At 38.2% G+C, this 25,445-nt stretch overlaps 1 protein-coding gene across 4 annotated transcripts; it reads right to left on the reverse strand.

The window, feature by feature from the left end:
• LOC101479271 (calsenilin) lies at positions 1 to 19,006 on the reverse strand. 4 transcript variants are annotated; one of them, XM_076886453.1, is made up of 10 exons: positions 18,986 to 19,006; positions 17,616 to 17,714; positions 13,526 to 13,724; positions 5,737 to 5,861; positions 2,109 to 2,178; positions 1,777 to 1,847; positions 1,586 to 1,693; positions 1,407 to 1,511; positions 609 to 671; positions 1 to 515 (listed from the first exon to the last, which is right to left on the reverse strand). In XM_076886453.1, exons 2-10 carry the CDS (start codon positions 17,619 to 17,621, stop codon positions 468 to 470), a joined length of 795 nt encoding a protein of 264 aa, XP_076742568.1. In that variant the 5' UTR covers positions 17,622 to 17,714; positions 18,986 to 19,006; the 3' UTR covers positions 1 to 467. The 4 variants fall into 4 exon arrangements, with proteins under 4 accessions (XP_076742568.1, XP_076742569.1, XP_004538222.1 ...); XM_076886454.1 differs by lacking the exon at positions 18,986 to 19,006 and having other exon boundaries at positions 13,526 to 13,700; positions 17,616 to 17,917; XM_004538165.5 differs by lacking the exon at positions 18,986 to 19,006 and having other exon boundaries at positions 17,616 to 17,917.
• Positions 19,007 to 25,445: the final 6,439 nt, after the last annotated feature.

The following is a 25,445-nucleotide window of genomic DNA, read 5'->3' on the forward strand; positions in this document are numbered from 1 at the left end:
TGAGAGCAAATATTTATTTCAACTGGATTCTGGTAAGCACAACAATGTCTGGGTTTCATTTCTGCACAGTTGAATATAGTAACAGAGAATTCTCATTTGCACGTTTGTGGCAAAAAAATACAATAAAATGAATCATTTGTGTTTGAGATGGTTTGCAGTACATGCTCTCTAATGTCAGGCGAACACTCATGCTCATCTGGTAATCACAGCACGTTGTTTCATGTGCAGAAATGAAAGTTGAAATATCATGCAAAGAAACATTGTTTTCTCAGGTGATTTTGGTGAATCCTGTACATTTCTCTGCATGAAACAGCTTGACTGGAAACTCAATAGTGTCCATCAGTTAGCAGTAGAAAGTGTCAAAACACCCAGTTTTTCCTTTTTAGGATAAATGAAATTGTTCAGGGACAGACGTTTGTAGTGGGAAGCTCTATACAGCATTATTGGTCCACCTTTCTCTGCAGAAACTAGATGACGTTCTCAAACAGCTGCATAGAAGCCATTATATTTTCATCCTGTTATGGAAACAATAGTTATACAAGTAATATAGTGTATAAATTTGGCCAATCATCATGTGGCAAAATCTTTAGATTTACATAAGGATTTACCTTTTGGCAGGTTTCTATGAATTCATCTATTGTCACCACTCCATCTCTGTTACGGTCCATTTTCTGATCCATATTAAAGAAACAAAGTGGATAACATGAGGTAAAATAACAGGTTCTTTCTTTCTTTCTTTCAGTTTATTTATCATTCATTTCTTTCATGAATGAGTAACTGAAAAAAAGTGTACACCCCTGTAGCCTGTCACAGTAACAAATAAAATGTGGCACTGGGTAGTAATTGGTAAATGGACTGGTTCTTATAGTACTTTTCTACTCTACTTGAGCACTCAGTGCTTCAATACAATATCTGGATGTACTAATGTACATTCACCGCATACTTTATTAGGTCCTCTGTTAAACTGCACACTAACACAAGGATCTGATCAGCCAGTTAAATGTCACAAACTCAATATAATTAAGTGACTTTGAGCATGGCAACTTTGTCGGTGCCAAATTTTAAAAATGGCTGATCAAACTGGGATTTTGCCCACACACTGATTTTTAGGGTTTACAGATAATGGTTGAAAAAAGTGAAACTATCCAGTGAGCAGCAGTTCTCTGGGAAAAAAGGACTTGTTGCTTTCAGAGGTCAGAAGAGAGTGGTTAGATACAAGGAAACAGCAACTGAAATAACTACTTATTACAACCAAGGTATGCAGAACAGCATCTCTGAATGGGCTGATGAGGCCTGATTTCTTCTCTAGGGTGAAAATTGACTGAAGTAAACAACATGAGAGCATGGATCCCCCATCCTCCTGTGAGCAGTGGCGGTGGGAGTGTGGGGGTTTCTGGATTAAGTACCTGGAAGAACTTCTCCACATGTTCACCTGGGGAATCGTCTCGTACGCTGGGTAAAGTATACCTGCCCATCATGTCATAAATGGAGGTCATGATAGCCATCATTTCCTGCAGGAAAGAAGACAGACATCATAAAAGTGCAACAGATTTGGATTTTATTTATTTATTTTTTATCATTGTACCTCTTTTGTAATGTAGCCATCCTTGTTGATGTCATATAGATTAAATGCCCAGCGAAGTTTCTCCGTAACTGAGCCTCGAAGTAACACGGACAGACCTAGAACAAAGTCCTGTAAATGCAATCCATTGTTTAATTTCTTTTAAGCTTTTTATAAATGAAAACCTTTAAAATTGCAGCCCCTGCTGTACTCACCTCAAACCGGATGGAGCCATTTCTGTCCATGTCAAAAGCATTAAACAAGAAATGTGCATATGTAGTTGCATCTGAGAGAAAATAATGAAAAGCAAGAAATGACCATTGTTAATTGCAATGCATGTTTAGCACGGAATATTAACTGTAATCAACTGTGGTCTTTTTAAAAAAATGAATCTAGAGGGAGTGAGAAAAATTTACTTAATTACTTAATGTTGCTATGGCAACTTTACAAAGAAACAGCATCTAGCAAATATAAACTGCACCTTTAAAATATCCAGTATCAAGTATCATGCTTATTATAATTTTTATTATCAAGTTGCATAATGTACCTCCTTGAGGGAAGAACTGTGAGTAAATGCTCTTGAATGTTTCTTCATCCACTAGCCCACTGGGACACTCCTATTGAAAGGTAAACAATAGAAAAACAAGTCAGTGAAAGAAAAGAGTGTTTAACTCTGCTAATGAACAGTTAGGAGTCATTAACACATATGGACTTAGTGTATACCAGTTAAGAAGTACAGAATATTAACAACATTAAAGGTGAGACACTAAAAGTGAATCAGGAAATTGCTGGGACATCCAATCCTGGAAAGATTGGGACTTGTCTTGAATACTTCCCACTTATAGAAAATAGTTCTTACAGCTGAATAATCGACTTCAAATTGACTGTAATTAGTGATACAAGCCTTCACAGATTGATGGGCAGCAACACGGTCCTTGGTCTAAGGAGCTTGGAAAGAACTGAAGAAACTTCTTCACTTCTAGAACTGAAGAAGTTTCTTGGTGAAACGTCTTTAAGCAACTTAAAGAAGTCCAGACGCTTTTTTTCCAAGCTCCTTAGACTATGATGACCTGGATAACAGAAAAACCTTCACAGACAACATGGCCCTTGCTTCTCTAAGATGATGATGTCATTCCTCATCGGCTTTGTGTCCCGTTGCATTGTCTTAAGGAAAAAACTTAAGGAAATCTTATTTGAGACCTTATAAGATCATCGTTTACTCAAAGAATTGATTTGTCATAAAACAACGCAACAATTGTAGTAACACTGATACATGTGTGGAGAATACCTTGCTTGTGCTGGGAAAAGAAAGTGCAATAAACTACACAGGAATGAAGCAAAAACTTTGATTTCATTTGGCAAAAAAAGTGTGGAAACCGGTTTTAGTGCGAAATGTAATAAAGCTGCAAAAACAACTAAAAAACTCAGATCGAACGATTAACTTTGGTGATTGCTCTGCTCGTTTAGTGTTACCTGGAATTCCAAAGCAAAGTGGAATACAGCACCGGGTATCAACTAATACTCTTGTACTTAATACTACTGTACTTATCCTGCTATGACAAGTCAGAACGTCTGCTGTGAAAACAAATCTGCTTGGTTAGTTAAAATCATCTTCTTGATATCATCATTAAAGATTTGTTTATGCTGGACATTTCTCTGCGCAACTCTTTATGTATCATTAATGCCTCTGAAGACTCTTAAAACATTTTCAGGCTTCTTTTTTTCTAAGTTTAAAGCTTCTTTGTTTACATCAGCTTGTGGTCTTCTCCTTCCCCTCTTTAATGGAGCTTTGCTTCCTATTACAACCACTTACTGTCAATATCTATTACCCCGTCCTGCAGTGGGTAAAAATATGTGTTAAGTCACTCCCAAGTTTATGCGTGCATGCCGTGGTTGACCAATACGATTTGAGCAATACATGCAGCGGCTCATAAAAAGAAAGAAATTTGCCATCAAAATAAAGATTTCTGCCCTTAGGCACTTGCATGCACACTTATTGTTTACACACACACACACACACACACACACACACACACACACACACACACACACACACACACACACTCATTTTCAATAATCTTCTTGTTCAATTGTACATTTGGAGAGAAACTATTTTACATGATTACACATTTTTTTGTTTGAAAAAAGGGGAAAAATGGTAGTATCTGACTAGGATGCTTCCTGCATTCCTCATAGGTGAGTTGCTTTCTAGCTGTCCTGCAGAGAGGAAACCCTACGCACACCCAGGAATCACTGGAGAGATTATGTTACTGGGCTGGGTTTCCCCCGTGAAGAGCCTGGGCGAGGGAGGTCTGAGCTTCTCTGCTTAGACAACCCAATAAGATGCAACAAATAGATAGAATTAGGGCTGCCACGATTTGTCGACTAGTCACGATTACGTCGACTATCAAAATCGTCGACGACTGATTTAATAGTCGACGCGTCGTTTGAAGCTTTGTAAGATCACAAAAGACGCAGGAATAAGTGGCAGGATTTAAGAGTGTAATAACGGACTGAAACAGAAGATGGCAGCATTGCATGTACAAGGATGTCAGCTACCGCTAAACCCCGAAGAAGAAGAAGAAGCAGCTGTGTCCCAGAATTCATAGCGCGGCCAGCGCAGTTTCCAACAATGGCGGCAGCTAGTTAGTTTTAATGTTACTCTTATTATTCTTTCTGGGTCACAAAATAAACGTTTAACATATTTTCAGGCGAGAATGTAGCTGTGTAAACCTCAAATATCTGCTCAGTTTATCAGGACACCACATATTTTCAAAAGCGCTCCGACGTTTTCGGAGACGTCTGTTACCCACTAGCTCGTTAGCGAGCCGGGGGCTAGGTCACTAGCGCTGTGAGAACACCGGACTCCCGGCAAATCGTTTTCAAACCCACCGCCGTCTTTCGCTACTCAGGTTAAATATATATGAGTCACTTAGATAACTTAAAATGTTATTGTTTGGCTTTTTTTTTTTAGTATTTTATTTGTTCCTGAGTAAATCAGTTTGTCTGAGATTAAAGTTATAGTTTTTACACAGCTGAATAAACGTCAAGCAGACAACTGATTATCAGAAGTGTGAGATGCTCCAGAATATACCCCAGTGTCCTGTTATATTTTAGATAGCAAGGAGTTTATTAAACTTCACCGAAACAATCTGCAAATTTCATTACAATTTAATAAACTATCATCTTGTCTTTATTTTTAGTTAGCACAGACCTTAAACACTTAAAGCTGTAAGCTAATGATAGTTATATAAGAGCAGATGCTGCTGGTGCAATAAGCTGTAGTTTTACGTCCAATGGATGATGATCTGATTAGTCGACTAATCGCAAAAATAATCGGTGACTAGTCGACTATCAAAATAATCGTTTGTGGCGGCCCTAGATAGAATATAAAAGTAATTTCCTGTAAGCCTGGGATTTTTAAAGTACCAAATGCGCACATAAAACACTATAATTCCAATCATATGTTTACAGTAGGCTACCTGAAAAGTGGCCTGAGCAACACAGGAGAACTTCTTAAATCACAACTTCTTAAAATGACGCAGTAGTCCCATAACGTGTTAAAAATAGATTCAGTATTCAGTCAGTCTGTGAAGTTTTATGGTTTTATTTGGTTTATTAGTGATTGTCATATCTCTGTTTAAAAGATGCCGGTTTATATTGCAACGGTCATTTTTGTGCCAGTTTCGAGTGCTCTTGTGGTCCAATCCTTGAAGCCAGGATTCAAAACTTTCTGGAAGTCCATGTTGTTGACATTTGATGATTAATAATTACACACAGTTTAGACATAAAAACCTGGTTGTCTATATATGTTTACATGAACTTTTCTTGTACTTTTCATTGTATTGAATATTTTTTTGTAGCATTTATATTCATTTTAATAGAAGGAATGGTTAGAGAGTGCTCCACAGGAAATTAAGTTAAATGGTGTCACTGATGCTTCTTTTTATACAAAGTACATTGAGTTTATGTGTAATGAAGTGTGCTTATATTTTATAATTAAGTAATTACTCTATAATTAATCAATCAAACTGCAACTCGCAATGTCACAAATACATAAAGGATAATAGCAAAACACGTGGTTAGGGAAAGATGCTCCTTTGTGCTAAAATACTGCCAAATAATAAAGAGTAAAACTGATGAATTGCTTCTAAGTATGCTGAGTGTTTTCTTACATTCTTAAAGCCTCTGTAAAGCGACTGCAGCTCCTTCCTGGTGAACTGCGTCTGGGCTTGGAGCTGTTCGAGACCCTCAGGTTGGTGACGCACCATGGAGAGTTCAAGGTCACTGTCACTGCTGTCTGTCACACGAAAAGAGACAAAAAGGGGAAACGAGAGGGTGGAAGGAAAGGGGGAAGAAACAGCAGTAAGACTAGAAAGACAGAAAAAGGAAATCATAGAGGCAAAACATTTACATTTACATCCTATAACTCAAAATGCTCACCATCTTCACAGAAACAGCACAAACATGGAGAGGTTTAAGAGGGAGAGGGACGACAAATAAATGGGTGGAAGCAACGGCGTAAGAAGAATGTTCAACATCGTACAAGTAAAAAAATAAGAAGATGAAACAGAAAGAAAGACGTGGGAGTTGTTTTGAGAGAAAGAGAGAAACTTGTAGCATTGAAGTATTATGCTAAAGTAACACAGCGAGCTCTTCCAGTTCTAGTTGAGCTATTTGGTGCAGTGCTACATTTTTATGAACATTGCATGAAGGAATATTTTTTGCTAAAGGCGTAACAGAAATAATCTTGATAGAAAAAGCTTTTTCTTCTTCATAATTTTGTTTATGAAGAATAACCAGGCAGAAAGTACATGCTGCCATGCTTTTTTTTGGGGCATTTTCAAGGTCGCTGTTGGCATCCTGACGCTTAAATGAAAAGATATTAGACAAGGGTGATTTAAAGCACATTTTTAGGGTTGCAAAAGCAAAAGGAGTTGCACATTTTTAGACAGCCACTGGCATTTAATGCAGTTACACCTGTGTTTGACAAGCTTAAATGCCAACTGTGAGAAAAAAAGCTTGCTTCGTCAGCCTTAAGGACCAAAAAATGTACATACTGCGATTACCAAAAACCAAGAATTTCCAAGAACAGCTGGAATGCAATTACAGTCACATGTAATAATGTGCAGAGGAATACCATTGTAGGTACTCACCATCTTCATGAGAATGCCACAGATATAGCAAGTTGAAGAGGTTGAGAAACAGGGAAGGAGAAATTGATATGACTGTTAAAAAATATTTAGATAGACCAAAATTTTTACCGATACAGAAAATTAAAAGGTAGGTTCAGGGTCGCTGTAAAAACAACACTGTAAGAATTTGTTCATGAAGAGGCCTCATGGTGTCTTTCAAAGTTACTCTTTTTTCATGGATGGACTTCGAGTTTTGTTCAAAAGTCCATGAATTTGTCCCAATAAACACAATAAGTTTTGTCATGAAAAGAGTTACAAGGGGATTAATTAACTGTCAGTACAGGAAAATTCAACTTACTGCATGTGCATGACTATTGTTAACTTTTCCATTTCTATTACGTATATAAAGAAAACCCTGTGAGATATTAAAGGCTATCCTACAAAGATCAATGTTTAATTTCTCTCTTTCTCTGTCTTACCTTCCAGTGACAAAGGGTCGCAAATCCCAAACTGTTTGAGGACAACAATACATAGTCCAATAACAACAATGATAGCAATTATTTCCATGCCCTCCAAAGCCATCGTTGCAATTCATTAGATATAGCTTCTGCAAAAGCCCTTTAAAAAAAAACCCTTTAAAATAACAACTGACAAATAACACTTGCTATGGTGCAAGCTCCGCTAGTTGTTAGTTTTCATATGCAAATGGCCAGTGAATGGGGGAAAGAAATAAAAGTGACTGCAGAGCCTTCTTCATTAAAGAAACGGGTTCAAAGTCCATTTTTGCTCCTGCAGGTAGATAAAAAATTCACTGAATCTGAGTCCCCCCAAATTATCCAAAGTTATCCCCAGTTGCAGATGATTCAGTTCTGCTGCGGCTCAGCAGCGTTTCGCATCCTGCTGGATCTTTCCAACTGTCCCATCAACTCAGGGCTCCACCTCCACTTACACTGTCTTGAGCTGTGTGTTTGAGGTTGTGGGCGGATGGGTGGATCACTGTTACTGAAGGGATTCCTCTGCTAATAGTTTCTGATTGGCAATCTGCAATGTCTAAATATGCCCGGTCATGATAAAGATGCAAAATGATATACCAAGCATTGATTCACATCTTCTGATGTTTGGGATATTAACAGCACTCATAAAGAAAACTATTGTGTCCTGTGTGGTGCTGCCTGTGTCTACAGGACTGCTCAGCGATGCACGCACTCAATAATACAGATGAATTCACTCTGATCTCAAAAGCAGTTAGACCACTGTGATTGTAAAAACCGTCTTTTATGACATTGCAAAAAACAAAACAAAAGCTGAAATGAACTATTGCTATCCTGCAAAGCTAAACTGACAACACAGATATATATATTTTATAAATAATGTATGTAACAGTATTTATATATACTTTTTGAGTTTTTTATGATTATGCTCTATTGTAAAGATCATTGGGATAGTTCACAACTGATGAGTCTGCACAACATAATGGACTCAATGTAAGTAGGAAAGAGGGGTGGAAAGCAAATCAATTGTGCAGAGGAACAATATTGGTCTGTGAGCAGGCAGAGGATGTATGCCAGATATGCATTTCGATGGTCAGGGAGGGTTTATGTAAGTTAGAGAGTTTAAATGGACCTAATGAACGGGGATAGTTCCCTGCCAAAAATACAAGAAATATCAATAGTAGAGCTGCCGAGCTCCTCAAATGTACATTTGGAGGATGTAATTTAGACTGAGACCTGATGTCGTTGTGCATTATGAAAATGTATGGGTTTTTTGTAAAAAGGTGTCTATCAGCTCATTTTCTGAAAAAAAGTCTTCTGTTTATTTGATTAGGACATTATATATGGCATAATCAAATACATTGTATTCATTTATTTTAGTAAATTTAGACCTACTTCATAATATGTGTCTACACTGAAACAAATTGCTGTAAAAATACAATATATTTTGTACAGCAATACACCACTTTTTGTAAATACAGCCATATACTGCAAATGCTGATGTAGAAAATATTAACAGCAGTCATTTCTATTATTGTAGCAGCTCAAGAAGATAGTCTATGAAGGCAAACTTTTATGAGTTCAAACTCTGATTCCAAATTGAGTTCACACATGATGATTCCTATATTGGTCACCAGCATGACCTGTATTTTTTCCATAATTTTTTGGCTTTTTGCAGTGAAGAGTAACTAGGAAAGTGGGTAAACATGCCCATCAAAGGGCCTCAGGTCAGAGTCAAACCTGCGCTGTTGCATTTAGCTTTGAAGCATATGGTTGCCTGCTTAAACTATTAGCTAGGTTTTGCATCTTTTTTTGTTTACATTATTATCATCAAAAATAATATCTATGTTTAGCACAACAGCTCATTAAAACTTTAATTCTGATTGCCAATTGGGGTCTGTGTGATCCTTGCTGTTATTATTTTTTATTTCATAATAAAAGTCTCATGGTTGTGACACCCTGACATTTGAGAAGATACAAATTTCTGGACATCGACAAAAAAATAGTACTTTAAAATACTCTGCAGTATACTAAAAAGTGTATATTTTATACATTATAGCACTGTTATAGTTACTGTTACTGTTTTTCACAGTAAGAAACTGTTATTGTAGAGTACAGATGTAAAATGACCGTTTAATCCTGTAAAATCTCAGTGATTGTAGTTTCCTGTCATTTAACAATGAAATTTACTACATTGTGAGCTCAACTTGGGCTTTTAGTCAGCACTGTAAACTGTAACGTAGAGCAGATGTACTGCCCAGCTAACAAAATGCAGGAACTTGTTATTTCTTTTATGTGGATTTTTTGCAACCTGTCTTTTTTGTGAGATGGACTCAGCCATTATATAAAACATGCAAGATGCATGAGCTCATGAGGGAACCTTCCATAAAAATAATGCATCATTACATTGTTTAATGCACCTTAAGTGCTGATGTATTCCTGTTCTTCTATTAAATACAGACAAGAGTGAGGTGGCTTAAGCTCGCAGAGATGCCGACAGTGCAGCCATCAGTCCCATCATCAGGCTTTAATGACTACACTGAAAGCTACATTACAGCCTGGAGTCTAAGCCGTCAATCAAAACTTCTTGTCAAACAATTAAATTAGCTAGCTAGGACATTTTTCCTTGATGCAGGCATGGAGGTCTGGTTTAAGGCACAGGTCTTAATATCTACGCATTCAAATGGTACATTTGGGCTTTCCATTCAGGTTACAGTTGTGTTGCTTTTGAAACTTGAGAGGTCACTTCTATGAATCAGCGGTTCCCAACCCCCGGGCCATGGGCCGGTACCGGTCCGTGAGTCGTTTGGTACTGGGCCGTGAGAGTTGGGGCTTGGGTGTGAAACTGATGGTTTTCAGGGTTTTAATCGGTTGTTAACGTTAATTTTTTAAAATCGTTTTTAGCGTTAACTCGGTTTCCCTGGGTCTTTTCTAGCGTGTTATGAATGAATCTTCTTTTTCTGGTACCGGTACTGGTTTTATTTTGTTGTATTTATCCATGACACCTTAAAGGCCAGTCTGTGAAAATATTGTGGGACATAAACCGGTCTGTGGTGCAAAAAAGGTTGGAGACCGCTGCTATGAATCACCAAAGAAAACATGAACTATAAAGCTATCATTGTTAGTTCTGTATTTCCATAGTAGGGTATTTTAAGATGTCCTTACCTCATCCTTTTAGAGATGCTATGATTTGGAAAAAGAATAAATGCGTTCACTATTTATCGAGTTATAATGAAATTTGCTAGTTGCCCAATTTAGTTATTAAGCAGAAACAGGGCCAGCAACAGCAACAACGTGAACTATTTTAACTGTATTTTAAGAGTTTCTTCAGATCTTGTGTTTTCATTTTCTTTATTAACATCAAATACAGCAACAAGGAAAGAAAACTCTATACAGATACAGAATATCTGTATTATAAAGTAATGATTTCCAAGATATAATTGAGGGCATTTTTTATTTTAGACTAACAGATTTGTCCCCTCTGGATGGGTGTGATGTACAAGCTGGCCAACAGTGAGCTTGCTGTAGAGTCTTTTCTAAAGGAACTTTCAGCTACTCCCTTATTCTGCAAGTGGATCTACGTGTTTGATTTGGCACAGATCCGCTTCCTGACACAATCCTCCCATTTATCAGGGATTTACACCACTACTAGGCGTACACTAGCTTGGCTGTCGTTTGTATTTCCTCCCAGAATTGAACTGAGGATCTTTCACATGTTGGGGCAGGTGTGTAAAGCTTTACACCATGGAGCCACTAAACTGAGCCTTGTCTAAATGTGACAAGTTATGATTTCATATAGATTTTACCCTGAGCATCATCAAAGTGGAAGACCTTCCAAGTCAGTGTTGCATTTGAAGTGCTCCCACTATAGCACAACAACAACAACAAGACAAACAAAGTCACAATCTCCAGGTTTTTAGTTGCTTTGGAGTTTTTTTGAATTCTTATTTTGAGTTTTCTTTTCATTTCCAATGTTATCCTAACACATTGAACCCTTAAGTGTATCATTTTTGATTTATTTTGACATTTTTTCTGGCTGTTATTTCATCGTTTAGGCTTTAAAGAGTTAAGTCTTTAATTACTGTTGAGATTTTGAGTCCTGTTTAGAGTTGATTATCATATATAGTAATTACTGGTTTTTATATACCTTCAGTTTCTATTGTGAGTTTCTTTCTAATGTGTTTAGTTCCCAAAGGCTTTCCTAGTTGTTCCTTTGTCTGTCTCGCCTTCTGTGTTTTCCCTTGAGTAAGCTAATTTGTGTTTCATTGTTTTCAGTACATTCCCTGTTTTATTCCTATTGTTAGCTTCGTGAGGTGGGTTTTACTTCCTGAATGTCTGCACTGATGTCTCATTCCAACTTTTGTCTAATCAGCCCTTTAATATGTGCAAAAACAGTCCAGTCTTCCCTGTGTCCTTTGTTAAGAGGTCTGCTATCCTCTGTACTTGTCCTCTTTCCTTGTATCCATTTAGATTTTGTTTTTGTTTTTTTCCTTCTGTTGATGTTTCACTATTTGTTTTATCATCAACCTAAAGAAAGTGTCTCCCCTTTTGTAAGTCAGCTTGCCTCCCGTGTTTGGGTCCTAACTTTACACAATATGACAAACAGACAAATTATAGATAATGCAAACATTAATTAAACATTAATTTAATGAAATACTTAATGACAGAATGATATCGATAAGTCTGTTAACTCACAGTTTGCATTTTTTCCAGCTTTCTTTCCGGTCTTCAAATAGGCTCAGTTTCATTAATATAGCAGCTCTGTTCCAGTCTTACAGGAAAATGTTTAAAGTGGACACACTTTATACTAAAAGTGTTGTTGAAGTGTGCACACTGCTTTTCCTCTCACACATGCTGCTTTGTCAGCAGTAGCTGTATTGCTTTCAGTCTGTATAATGTTTTCAACCGCTTCATATTTTCCCGGTGCTCAGTTCTATTATCTTTTGTGAAATCAACCACACTGCTGCCAGTTCACTTATCCTTAACTGTGATTCATTGGATGCTGCCAGGGACACTCCTTTCATGTAAGCATGCAGGGAAAACCCTGGAATAGGCTGATAACCAGTGTCCTGTTACTGCTTATCCTGATCGTCAGTCTTAAGGTAAGTGAGTCCAGATTACAGAAAGATTCCCTGGGTGGTGAATTGGCTGTGTAGTACAGACCTACATCGCATCTGTTTTTTAGTTCATTTTAATGCATTTCATTTGATGCAGATGAATCTCCTCTTTCATAGACTCTTCCATTCACTGTACAACCGCACAGTATGAATGTCAGTGCAGCCCATCAGCTACTGTAGACAGAGAGTGGTGTGTGTGAAATTCAGGTGCTGTAATCTCCACACGCCAGTAGATGGTGATAGTGTTGTAATAAAGTGCAGAGGTTGTGGAGGAGCTTTAACAAACCTTTAAATTTCTCTGTATAACCGTTCAAAAAGCTAAAAATAATCTAATTCTAATTTTTGCTGTTCTCTGCTTTAGGTGCAAAATAGTGCTACCAGAAATATACTGGATGAGTTAAGATTAGCACACACATTCCCTTTCTGGTGTTAAACATGAGATGGAATGCATTATTATAGATAAAAACAATATTTACACAATAATGGTACTCTTATAAGTGCAAAATATTGTGTTTGCCAAAAAGTATTTGCCCTCTTGTCTTCCTGTCCAAGACATATTGCCATCTGTCTGCTGGCAGAGAGACAAGTCAGCAGAAAATGAGTCTGGATGACAGGAGCGGGTCGTTTCTAGAAACCGCAGAGGACAATTTCCATTAACCTCATTCTATATTTCTTCCGCTAAAACAAGTGAAATGTGAGAAATGGAAAGAAAATCAAGACAGAATGTGAAATTGTTCGGATGGATTGGGAAAAAAAATGTCTGCACTGAAGGTATATGTCAATAATTTACATAAACCAAGAAAAGAGGGCAGATGCTGGAAGACTCTGTGGCATTCATTTTTAAAAACGTGCCACTTTTCACTTCTCAGGGAGTCAGACAAAGAATGGCAACAGTCTGTCTGTGTGTGTTTGAGAGAGAACGAATGACAAAGGAGGGTAAAAATATAAAAACTCAAGAGTGAAAGCCTCCACAATGCACTCATTGACTGGTTAAAAGCTGAAAAATGGTTTACATAATAAAGAATGTAATACTTATAAGGTAAATCTATACTGCACATATGAATATGTTTAAAATCAATGTATTGTGTAATACATGACAGCGGACATGCACTCTTCCTATATTAATCCTGCGTTTCTCTTCCTCCACCCTGCTGTCACAGACAATCAACAATTTCCACTGAGGGTATTAGCGTGGTGCTGCAGCCTTCTTTGTGCTTCTACCTGGGCCCTGCTGTGTGGTGCTGGCAATTATCCACTTCACAAGGCAGCACTTCATCAGAGATTTACGCGAGAGCCGTGGTCTCTGCCACTTTGAGCCCTCCGTCTGACCGCCCGGGTTTGGCTCTTTCCCATTGGCATCCGGCAGCAGACCGCCATCGACCGCCTTCTCATCTGCCTGAAGACAGAAAGAAACTGTCCTCTGAGAGAGAAAAGAGAAGCAGACACACCTGATTTTAAAGAACTAGCCACGCTTTAAATCAGGGGAATAAAACAAAAGCCCCTCTCTGTAAGTGGATGTAAATATACCAGGTGTAATTATTTCAGGCTGTAAAACAGAGTCACTGCTAACTGTGGCGTGTCTCTTTACACTGAATTAATTCTTTAATATTTTGGTATTTTAGTCACAAATTAGATTTTAGAGAAGGTATTTCTCATTGTTAATAAAATTACAGTTCTGCAGATCTTTTTTTTTTTTTGATGTTGCATGGTTTAGCTCAGTAAGGCTGATTTAGTTCTCTTCAATGCCATTAACAGCTGAAAATGACTAAATCCATACAAACACAGTCAGCAATTAGCCAGTGAGAAATAGCTGAACATTTACCAGCTAACAAACCAGATTTTCCCCGTGGAGATGAACACCAAAGATTTTAAACAAAAATCAATATCTGACCCACATTTATCAAGTGGACACAAATGAATGTTAATGTGTTGCTTAAAGCAGGTTTAATGATTTTATCCACTTCACCAGAGCCTAAAAAACCTCACCAATATACTCAGAGCTCTTCTCTTTTGGAGTGTATTGTCTCGATGTCTAGGATGTTGTCTACAATGGTTAATATAGAAGCTGTAACCTAGAGAAATAACAAGCTGGGACTGGCACGTGGCTGAACAGACTTTGGCACACATAAGCAAAGAACTGCGCTGCAGAGAGTGAACAGTGTTAACGAGGAGTAGAACTGATGTGGATGTTTAATAGAATAATGGTGTAGAAATCACAAGCTGCATCCATATTTATATTGTGAAATGAGTCAAAGCAACATTTAGACATTGATTTAATTTGTAATTGATGATCATTTAGTCATTTTAGTCATCAATTAAAAAGACTATTAAAAAGTATTTCTTTATTTATCTGTCCTGTTGTGTGACCCATTTTCGGCCAAGCTTTAGCTATCAGACAGATTACCTCATTTGACTCTACAATGCTTTGGTATACAAAGGAGTTAATGGTCCACTCAATGTCTGCAAGGCGCCGAAATTCTTGTGGGTGCAAAGCAAGCCTGAATCATCATCCCTCCACCATCGTGCTTATAGCTGGTAGGAGGTGTTTGTGCTGATGTGCATTATGGCCAAACATCGCCACTTGTTTCAGAAGTCTGGGGATTTGTTTTCAACTTCTCCTGGGAACCCTCTCAAACAAGCAAGACTTGTTCAGTCTTTTCCAAACTGTCAAGGTTAATATAGTAAGCAAAACTAAAACTAAATGTGAAAAAAAAACTTTTGGTTAACTAAAATAAAAACTAGACTTTGAAAAAAAAACTATTTTGTGAACTTGGAAAACCAACTAAAATAAAAATAGAGTGGAAATGCCCTCACTTTTAGTACCTGCTAATTTGACCAAAATGTTATTATAACTTGCCTGATGAGGCTTTAATGGACGTGGTTATTGAGATTTTGGTTATTGAGATGTCTTTAAAAGTGTTTTTATTCTAATACCTGCACTGATTTTTCCTAAATCTGACCTCTGACATGTGCCCGCCATACAATAATAATTAAAATGTAACACAGAAACCAATAAAAACTGAACTGAACTGAAAACAAAAAGTCAAAAAGAAATAAAAAAAGAACAATTATATAGAAATTATAACATTATAATAACTCTGTTATCTGCACTCTCATGAACTTTTCACATGCTAAGTCCTGTAGAATCTGGGCGTCATGTCCAGATTTGATTCTTTTTTGCAGTTTCTTTGAGCATTGCACAGTCTGACCTGTCATCTTGAATGTTTTTCACTTGTGAATAATCTTTTTCACTGTATAAAGTTGGAATTCTGTGTTAATGGCCCCATAAGTCTTCCCAGATTGATGAGCAGTGACAGTTGCTTCTCCAAGGTCATAGCTGATGCACTGACATTAACACACCTGAATGCTTCAGGCCAGCAAACTGCAGACAATTTCTATGTTTTTAGAAGTGACCTTAACTTTTTTTCACATGATGGATTTAGAAATGTGCTTTCTGAAAGAAATGAAAAAGGTCTCCGGTGACAGGAGCGCTTCTGGGAACAATAGCACAAAAGCTCTCATGTTACCACCACATTATATCATCACGACTCACATATTCAGTGTTTCTGTATCAGCAATGTAATTCACATCTCTGATTTTAAGCAGCACAAATGATGTACTGTGAAACAATATAAGAGTAGTGCTTTTTTTTGGCTTTGTCTCTTTTGTTGCTTTTTATTCTGAATGAGGTCTTTGGGCACAATCTCCCAACCTATCAGTGCTACTGTACCACGTGATGTTTAGAAGTTTCTTCTCCTTTCCTTTTAACTCTCTGCACACTGCATGAATAATGCAGCCATTAGATCTTATTGTTTAGAGGATATTTAGATGAAAGTATTAAGAGTGTTGTAGGAAACAACTGTCTGGGGAGTTCCTCTGTCCCCTATTTGAATATGGAAGGATGCTAAATCATCTTAGCATCAATGCTGTTGCTCAATAATTCACACTGCTTAAAACTTCATCAATAAAAGATCAGAGTGGACAGCCGTGGTGAGGTGAAGGATGACTAAGAATATAAGGAGTGATAGTAGAATACACACATAGCCTACATACACACAGGCATGTTGTATGCATCTGTGCCAGTCACACGCTCACATTTAAAAATGCATGACTACACATTTAGCAGTCTCATACATAAATGCAGCGTATAGCCTTCAGGCGCGTCTAAAACGGTCTCCTCTGACCTGAAATCTGATTTTACTTCACCCGAATCAAAATAAATTCAACAATCAAATAGATGTCATTGGAATTTATACATTTATTTACCTTTAAAGGGTAAATAAAACAAAATTAGACAAAATGATGTGTAAAGAACTCACATGCTGCTCTAGCAGATCCAAAAGGAGGTTATTTTGGGTCTTCACATGCGGGGAGCTGCATTATTAAAAGAGAGATGCTCCGTGCGATCTACCTCGTCGTGAACTCTCTGGGCACCCGACCCCCACTGAGCGTCACATATGTTACCTTTTTGCATGCACACACACCTGCATGCAGGCATGAGCTCACACATAGTGTTGTGTCGTGTTTTTGGTATCTTCAAGACTGCCTTGCAGTTCTGCTGCATGCATATGTTTTTGCCCTGTGTTTGAGCTCAGTCATGAACAACAAAGGAGTATTCCTGTTAGCATTCTCCTTGAGGGCAGGATAGTAAGCTTCTAAGTTTTAAATAGCCAGTTGGTGGAAGGAAACAAATCTCATTTAGAATGTACTTAAATAATGAAAGGTACTCTTTTCTAGTAAATTTACAATTCTAGGTGAACTACTTCGGGTTTTGCTCCACCAGAGTACTCCAAATCTCTAGATATAAAAATGATTAATAAATAAACAATAAGGAGCAAAAAAATAACATATAATCAGCTGCAACATGTTTGAGGAAACATAAAACATCTATAACTGAAGAAAAAATTTACATCTGCATAGTCTTATAATGCAGATGTGTTATAAGTTATGGTCGGTTACAGTTTCAAAGGGCTTATTTCACCTTTAATACTTCATGTGTGGTTTTCAGATAATACCAAGGTATTAGTTACTCCATAAGTTGGAATATTGATTTTGGAGTACTGTAAAAGGAGCATTGATGGATCTCTGTATCGTTAAAATATCACAAAATCATATGGTCCAGTCCTCTTTCTTTCAAATGTTCAGTTGTGAGACTTTTTAGCGCTGATAAATAACCAGAAGGTCAGAGCATGTGCGCTAGGGCAGGTAAGACACTGCAGGAGCGTTATTGTGATTAATCGTCTGTATTCTGGGTAAATCGTATTCAGCAATGACAGAAAGTAACAGTCAAAGTGATAAATGCTCATCCTACCTGCATTGCGTCTGGATTTCACTTGCTGTTTTGAGGAAAAAAAATCGCTGCAACCTTCGTCTGCGCTCCTCAGATGAGACCCCGGGCGAGCTGCAGCCGCTTGCAGACACAGAGAGACATCAGCTATTTAGAGGAGGAGGAGCAGAGCTGCTCAGAGTCCTGCGCTCACAAGCTGAGCCGAACATAAACACTATACAGTTGTGATCATCACATCCAGCGTCGCAGGACAACACCTCTGAAGAAAAATGACAGAGTCATTGATCTAAGGGAAGAGTCGTGATCTTCAGCAGATACTGAAAAGTGCCAGTGCTCGTCTCAACAAGTGAACAATTTATAGAGCTGCAGAGGCAGGGAGGTGTGGATGAGCTGTTTACATTGTGACAAATGTTATTAGAAGTACCAGACACATTATAACCTGCAGCACTGGCGTGCGAGTCCCGGCCCAGTCTGCGTGCCTCTCTGAGGAAATTAAAAAAATATTGCTGTGTTGTCTGTAAGCTCCTGCTCAGATATCATAATGAAAAGATTATTATATACAGACATTCATCTATAAGGGCTTCTAAGGATTTCTCACTTGTAATTAGAGTTTGGTTTTGGGGGAAATGTCTGCTGTATGAGGAAAAATATTTCACATTCAGTTTCAGAGGATGAAAGGAATCATAATGCACTATGTAGAAAAGAGCATCTACATCTGACATTGAATAATTATAATTTTAGTTACTTGGAGGGATCATTTTGATCATTCTAGACCTGTAAATAGAAATATTATGATATTTGAGTGCTCATTGATTACATTTCTTCTTGTCAAATGATGTCAGGTCATAGAAAAAAAAGGCTGCAGACATTAATGCTCAGTGTGCAGGTTTCTAGCTGAAAACACATTATGGTAAAACATTCCTAAATTTTGACATTGAAATGTAAAATGATAGCTCCGTTCCCTGCACGAGTTTCTATCTATGGCATGGTATGAACTTGAAAGGTAAATGAATACAAGTACAGGAAGCTTCCTAAAATATACTCTGATACCGCATCTGTTAAAGTACTTCATCTGAAATTCTCTGAAAGTCAGACTGATGAACACACACACGCACACACATACACACACACATGCACGCACGCACACACACACACACACACACACACACACACACACACACACACACACACACACACACGCACACACACACGCACGCACACATCTGCTGTTGTTTTTGGGGATTGCCTTATGCGCACCACCTTAAATTTTAAACTGAACAATTATTATGTTATGTTATTATTATTATGTTGCAACAGCGACCCAAAGCAACCCAAGAGTTTCTCAAGGCAATGATCAGGTGGCAACCACCTGATCTCAACATGGTTTAACCTACCTTTTAGTTACTGAAGACAAAACTGAGGGCAGCAAGACCCGCAAAGAAGCAGCGACTGAAAGTGGCCTGGCAGAAGGTGACAAGGCCAGAAACACGGCAGTTGGTGATGTCCATGAGTTCTGGGTAGAATTCTGGTATTCCCTACACCCTGGAGATAAAGGAAGGGAAAGGCGGAGAGAGCAAGAGCAAAAAAGAGAAGACAATGACAGATTAGCCGGTTAGCTTTACAAATAACTGTTCATTCAGAACTGGAAGGTATGTTGATTTTAATGACACATGTCTTTGTTGTTGCAATTGAAGATAGAGCTGGTCAGTAATATTACAAACTGGAAACCACTAGCATTTAGTGGCGAGTGGGCAGGCGGGTGAGGGAAGGGCCTTTTGTCTTACAGGAAAACATCCCAACCTGCATCCACACAGTTCATCACTCTGCAGGTAAGGAAAGGGGGAGAGACAGTGAGAGTGGAGAGAGACAGAAAGACAAGGCTAAAAGACAAGGCGTCTGGCAGCACCATAACATTTTTATACAGAGAATTAATGTTTTTAGAAGTCGGAGATTGTTCTCATGGTATCCAAAAACAATAAAAAAGTAAGTATACACCATGCGTCAAAGAAACACAGTTTATCAACGCACAGTGGGAAAACTATCTCATAAATCGTTTTGAACGCAGTGATTCTGTGGCTGCTGTTTCACGTTTTACATGCACACGTAGTGATACGTCCAGTGAAGTAAACCCTGCAAAGAAAAACCCAGGTCGCATATGCTGCATGTGCTGCATTAGTTATGATGGTCAATGGCTGGAAAGAGAAGAAAGCCAGTATGATATGAAACTTTTATCTGCTCTATTCCACATTCATGATGAGGCTTTGGTGGAAAAAATAATAAAATGATGGCACTGAGTGTAATTAACCTTTAGGAGTCACTAATAAAAAAAATGTCCATGACAACATCTTTCAAGCTGCTCGGGGATGCCGGCACATAATTAACACAGGGGAGGGGTTAAGGGTTGTTGAGTTAATTAAGATGTTGAAATGCCTCAACGTTACGGTTCCTGGAAGACTCGTGGGTCAAAAAATTTGAGTGGGGTGAATGAAGAAGTTCTATACGGTGGCCCCTAGAGACAAAGCACGTACAAACTCCAAAACACTTGCAAACTCCAAAACACATGCAAATTCCAAAACACATGCAAACTCCAAAACACTTGCAAACTAAAGAACACATGCAAATTCCAAAACACATGCAAACTCCAAAACACATGCAAACTAAAAAACACATGCAAATTCCAAAACACATGCAAACTCCAAAACACATGCAAACTAAAAAACACATGCAAATTCCAAAACACATGCAAACTCCAAAACACTTGCAAACTCGAAAACACATGCAAATTCCAAAACACAACGGACGCTAGGGGCAGTGTTGAGCTCGATTTGCAAAATAAACGGCAAGTTTGTCTGTATGGGACGGTCTAGTCTCTGTCGCGCTTCCCAGGTTGCCTAGCAACCATGATACTAACCGCTGGAAACGTGTCATACAGCTTGGTTTGACAGAAATGAGGGAGAACATATTTTGTTCATTTGTTTGTTTGTTTCTACAAGAGCTTTGTGTGATTTGATAAGTATCTGAGGCTGAGACCACAGGACAGTAAAACATGATTTTTGGGCTTCATTTCTGTACTGAACAGTCATTTAAGATTAGTTAGTAAATAAGAATTAGCTGATGTTGTTCATGAGACTAAAGTCATATCACTTTGGTAATGTAAATATAATATGGCCAATATTATAGTTATTATATTAATCATTATTAGCTATTACAGCAGTGAACATGAACTCTGTGTCAAATACTGAGCTTCAGTACAGATTCAGTTATTTATATGTCTTATCACCTTAAATCTTCACTCAAAGACAAGTATCTTTGACAGTGCATATATAGGTGTATCATATATAAGAGACAAATGTTGTTCCTTCAGTATGTTGGCATTACTAAATTTGGCTCATTGCTTACATATATTTATAAAAAGAAAATGTACAAGCTGTGATAACTGTTTCTGATAAAATGAAGAGTAGACTGATATATGAAATATTCCTTTATTGGGTGAGAAAATCAGACCATGTCATAACTGCTTTCAGTCATACAGAATAGATATCAGAGCCTTAAACAGGCTGGCTTCTGCTAAATGGGTCAAACTGGGCAGAAAGTCTACAAACACATAACATCCTTATAGAATATGATGTAACACTATAGATCAACTTACCTCAGAATATATAAAGCATATAAACAATTACAGCAATATGATGCAACAAACACAGCAGTGCTACTGATCCAAAATACTCAAAGCTTCATAGAACTGGAACAAACATTTATTTTTAGGTCCATTCTGCTGCTGATACATACTTTAGGTTTCTGAACATTAAACTTGTTGCTGCCTTTCATAGTGTGTAACTTGAAGGCCCTGAGTACTTTCTCCCACACTGAAAACACTGGAATGATAAAATTATTTGAACATTACCTAATAAGACTGATTCAGGACAGACAATTAGTTATTTTAAACTTTTCTAGCAGTCCTTCACAAACAGGGAACGGTCTGTCTATTCTCTCCATCTGTCAGCTGCTGCTGGCTCTTCCTCCTCCTCTTCCTCACACACTGTTGAGTTCGGTGGATCATCAGGGGTGCAAAGCCTCACAGATGATGTGCAGCAGTGGGTCTCTCAGTCTGTCCTCACTCTGGACACTTGCAGTTGTCACACATGGAAATCAAATGTGTGATAAGCTGCAGGATTCAAACACAAGTGTGACTTATAAACACATGTTCATACTTTTATTCCACAATCAGAGAGAAAGAAACAGAGAGCGAGTGCAGGACAGACAGACAGGTGAAAGTCTCAGGTGTATACACTGCTACAAAACAGCACAAAAGAAGGAGGTTTTAGTGTTTGTGTTATTACGAAACAAGAAGAGTTCCCAGATGGTACAGTGGACACATGTGTGACTCCTGCGATTAAAGCATCTTTCTTTCAGCTTCACGAGTGAACCGTCAGCTGTTCAAACACACGTTAAAGTCCGTTTGGCTCGACACCACCGAACAGAGGCAGCAATATAACATAGCTAACATTAACAGTGCAGTGAATCTTCCTTGTGCTGTGATATTCAGGACTGCAAACCGAGCAGCATCACTGACTTTCAGCTTGTTGTGTTTGTGGATATATGACTGACTTTAATTATCCATAAAATCATCACATTCTCTGTAAGATTAAGGTCGACTATATATATATATTTTAAAGTAAAGGCTTTAAAACCAAGTTAATTCTGAAAGTACAGACATCACTAATGTCACATAACTTTCCCGACATGTGGCCAACATGTTTTAATGTTCTTCATTAAAAAAATATTTGCGCATAAATAAGTGACATAATATTCAGTACTTACTTCTGAAAGTTTACTCTTCCTCCGCTCCGCTTCCACCGTTTTTTTTCGGCAAAATTATCCACACCACCACCGCACTATGAAGTCTGGGATATGTTGGGCCATGAAGGCTACACCGACCCATCCTTAAAATTCAGGGAAATTATGGACGCATTTGAGGGCCGCATTTCGAGCAGCCTTTGAATTGGGAAAGCCTTCTCTTGTCGCTGTGACGTAATCGGCCTTAAAATGCGGCCTTTAAGGCTGCAGACCCCAAATCCGGTCATTGGTACTTCCTGGCTTGTGTAGTTACTAGGTAACAAAAGCTCAACACTGCCCCTAGCGTCCTGGAGCACTTCCGTTGTGTTTTGGAATTTGCATGTGTTTTTGAGTTTGCAAGTGTTTTGGATTTTGCAAGTGTTTTGGAGTTTGTACGTGTTTTGGAGTTTGTACGTGTTTTTTAGTTTGTACGTGTTTTGGATTTTGCAAGTGTTTTGGAGTTTGTACGTGTTTTTTAGTTTGTACGTGTTTTGGATTTTGCAAGTGTTTTGGAGTTTGTATGTGTTTTGGAGTTTGTACGTGTTTTGGAGTTTGTACGTGTTTTGGAGTTTGTAGGTGTTTTGGAGTTTGTACGTGTTTTGGAGTTTGTACGTGTTTTGGAATTTGCAAGTGTTTTTTAGTTTGCAAGTGTTTTGGATTTTGCACGTGTTTTGGAGTTTGCATGTGTTCTTTAGTTTGCAAGTGTTTTGGAGTTTGCATGTGTTTTGGAATTTGCATGTGTTTTGGAGTTTGCAAGTGTTTTGGAGATTGTACGTGCTTTGTCTCTAGGGGCCACCGTAGGTTCTAGTCTGACACGTCGCACTTGTTAAAAGCCATACAGCCATGCTGCAAAACTCCAGCGGCAATTTTGGTATTTCACTTAATAAAAGACAAATCAACAGAGAGGCTGTGGAAGTAAAAGGCAGAGGGGAAGAGGACAAAGACATCGTGGTGGAAGAAATCTTTGTATTCCTGGAAATGTTCCTCCTGCTGCTTAAAAAAACCCAAAAAAACACAGTGCAGCGTCCAACATGGCCAAGATCCTGTGTCTAAACAGACACTGAAGAAAAACATGCCTGCAGCTTTTTAATAATAATGATAATAATAGCTTTTACAGGTTGTTTTGAACAGAATACTTGTGATTTATAAGTTGTTTATTATATGTATTAGCGCAAAAGACAGTATAAAGCAAGTCTTCAAAGGACAAGTATAATTTTTCTTTCAAAGGCTGTGATGATTTTAATATTGGTTCCTCTGTATTTTCATCCTGTTGAACCTTTGGGGAGAGTGTTTGAATGTGCTCATTCCTATGAGGCTGTAAACCTTACGCGCATCATGTGCACGTGTTTATCCTTTGATAGTCCATCTAAAGCTTTGGATATATGGTGTTGGCCAGAGGGGCCGATGGCAGCCTCACTTCTGTCAGTCTGCCCCAGGGCAGCTGTGGCTACAACTGCAGTTTGCCTCCACCAGTGTGTGAATGTGAGAGTGAATGAATAGTGGAATTGTAAAGCGCTATAAGGGTCTCGAAAAGCGCTATATAAATGCAATCCATTATTATTATATATTTTAATAATATTGCAGAAACAGGTAGGCTTGCCTCTTATGATATTTACAGACAAGTATCAGCAGATATTTGTGGCAGAGCTTGAGAACAAAAGGGCGGATATGTGCATAAATGCGTGCAGCCATGCATGTGAGTGTTTGTGGCAAATTTAGAGGGGACAAAAAATGCAACATTCATGAGGCGAGATAGAAAATAAAAGAAACTCCCACACGCACACATGAAGCACGTCCGCACTGAGCACACACCCTCAATTAAACTCGGAGCTCATGTGTAAGGCACCAGGGAAACTGGAGGCTCTCTGGAACTTGTGCTGCTAAAAATAACTTAAGTGTCTGCAGCAGTGAGGCAAACCTGTAGGAAGATAAGAGGCGCAAGGACAGCTGGTGTAAAAATACAGAGGAGAAGAAAGATGTGATATCATTTTACTTTAATTGGGATTCCTGACAATTACCTGACAACATTCATAAGGAAATGAAATATAACAAATTCATAAATAAATATTCGTAGCCTAGTATGACCTTGCTCGTACTAGGCTGGACTCTTTTTGGCTTCAGAGCTGCCTTAATTCTTTATGGTAAAGACGAAGTCTCTCTGGTTCCACCAGTAGTCATAAAGGGATGGACATGGTCAGCAACAACACCAACAATACTCAGGTAGATTGTAGCTTTTAACTTCTGTTCAGATGCTACTAATGGGCCCAGTGTGCCAAGAAAATATCCTGCACACCATCACTTCACCCCCATCTTCTGCTGCTTTAGCACATTTGCTTGAAAATCTAGTGTGTTCACAGATGCTCTTCTGCACACCTTGGTTGTAATTAGTGGTTATTTGTGTCACTGTTCCTATCAACTCGAAGCAGCCTGGCCATTCTCAACAAGGCGTTTTCACCAGAGAACTGAAGCTCACTGGGTATTTTCTCTTTTTTGGATGATTCTCTGGAAACCCTACAGATGGCTTTGTGGGAAAATCCCAGAATATCACTTAAGTCACCCTTTTCCATTCTGATGGTCAGTTTGAAGTCCAGCGGGTTTTCTTGATGTCTACATGATTAAGTGCATGTGATGCTGATACGAGCAGTGAAATAGATGTACTTAATAAGTTTCCATGAGTGTATTGCGATGCCTTTAATTTGCAGCACACTGATTTTACACTGTAATATTCCTACTTTGCAAGCACTTTGTTCACCTGTAAAACTCTGATTCAATGCAAAACAATTTTCTGAAATCCTTTAGGTGTTGGTTCCTGCTTTCCACCCTCAACTGGTACTACATTAAAAAAATGGGTTTACTTAATCATAGCTGTTGTTTACCCAGTTATATTATCAATTTGATGTTCATCATATTGATCTGTAATAAGTTTAGTTCTAGTTAAAGTTTCACTTTGGACACCAGATGTCCCTATTGCTCATAACACAGAGTACAGGCAGAGAAAAGGCAGAGAAACTGACTGAA

The sequence above is a fragment of the Maylandia zebra genome, linkage group LG7 (genome assembly GCF_041146795.1).
Source record: "Maylandia zebra isolate NMK-2024a linkage group LG7, Mzebra_GT3a, whole genome shotgun sequence".
In the NCBI taxonomy this organism is placed as follows: domain Eukaryota; kingdom Metazoa; phylum Chordata; class Actinopteri; order Cichliformes; family Cichlidae; genus Maylandia; species Maylandia zebra.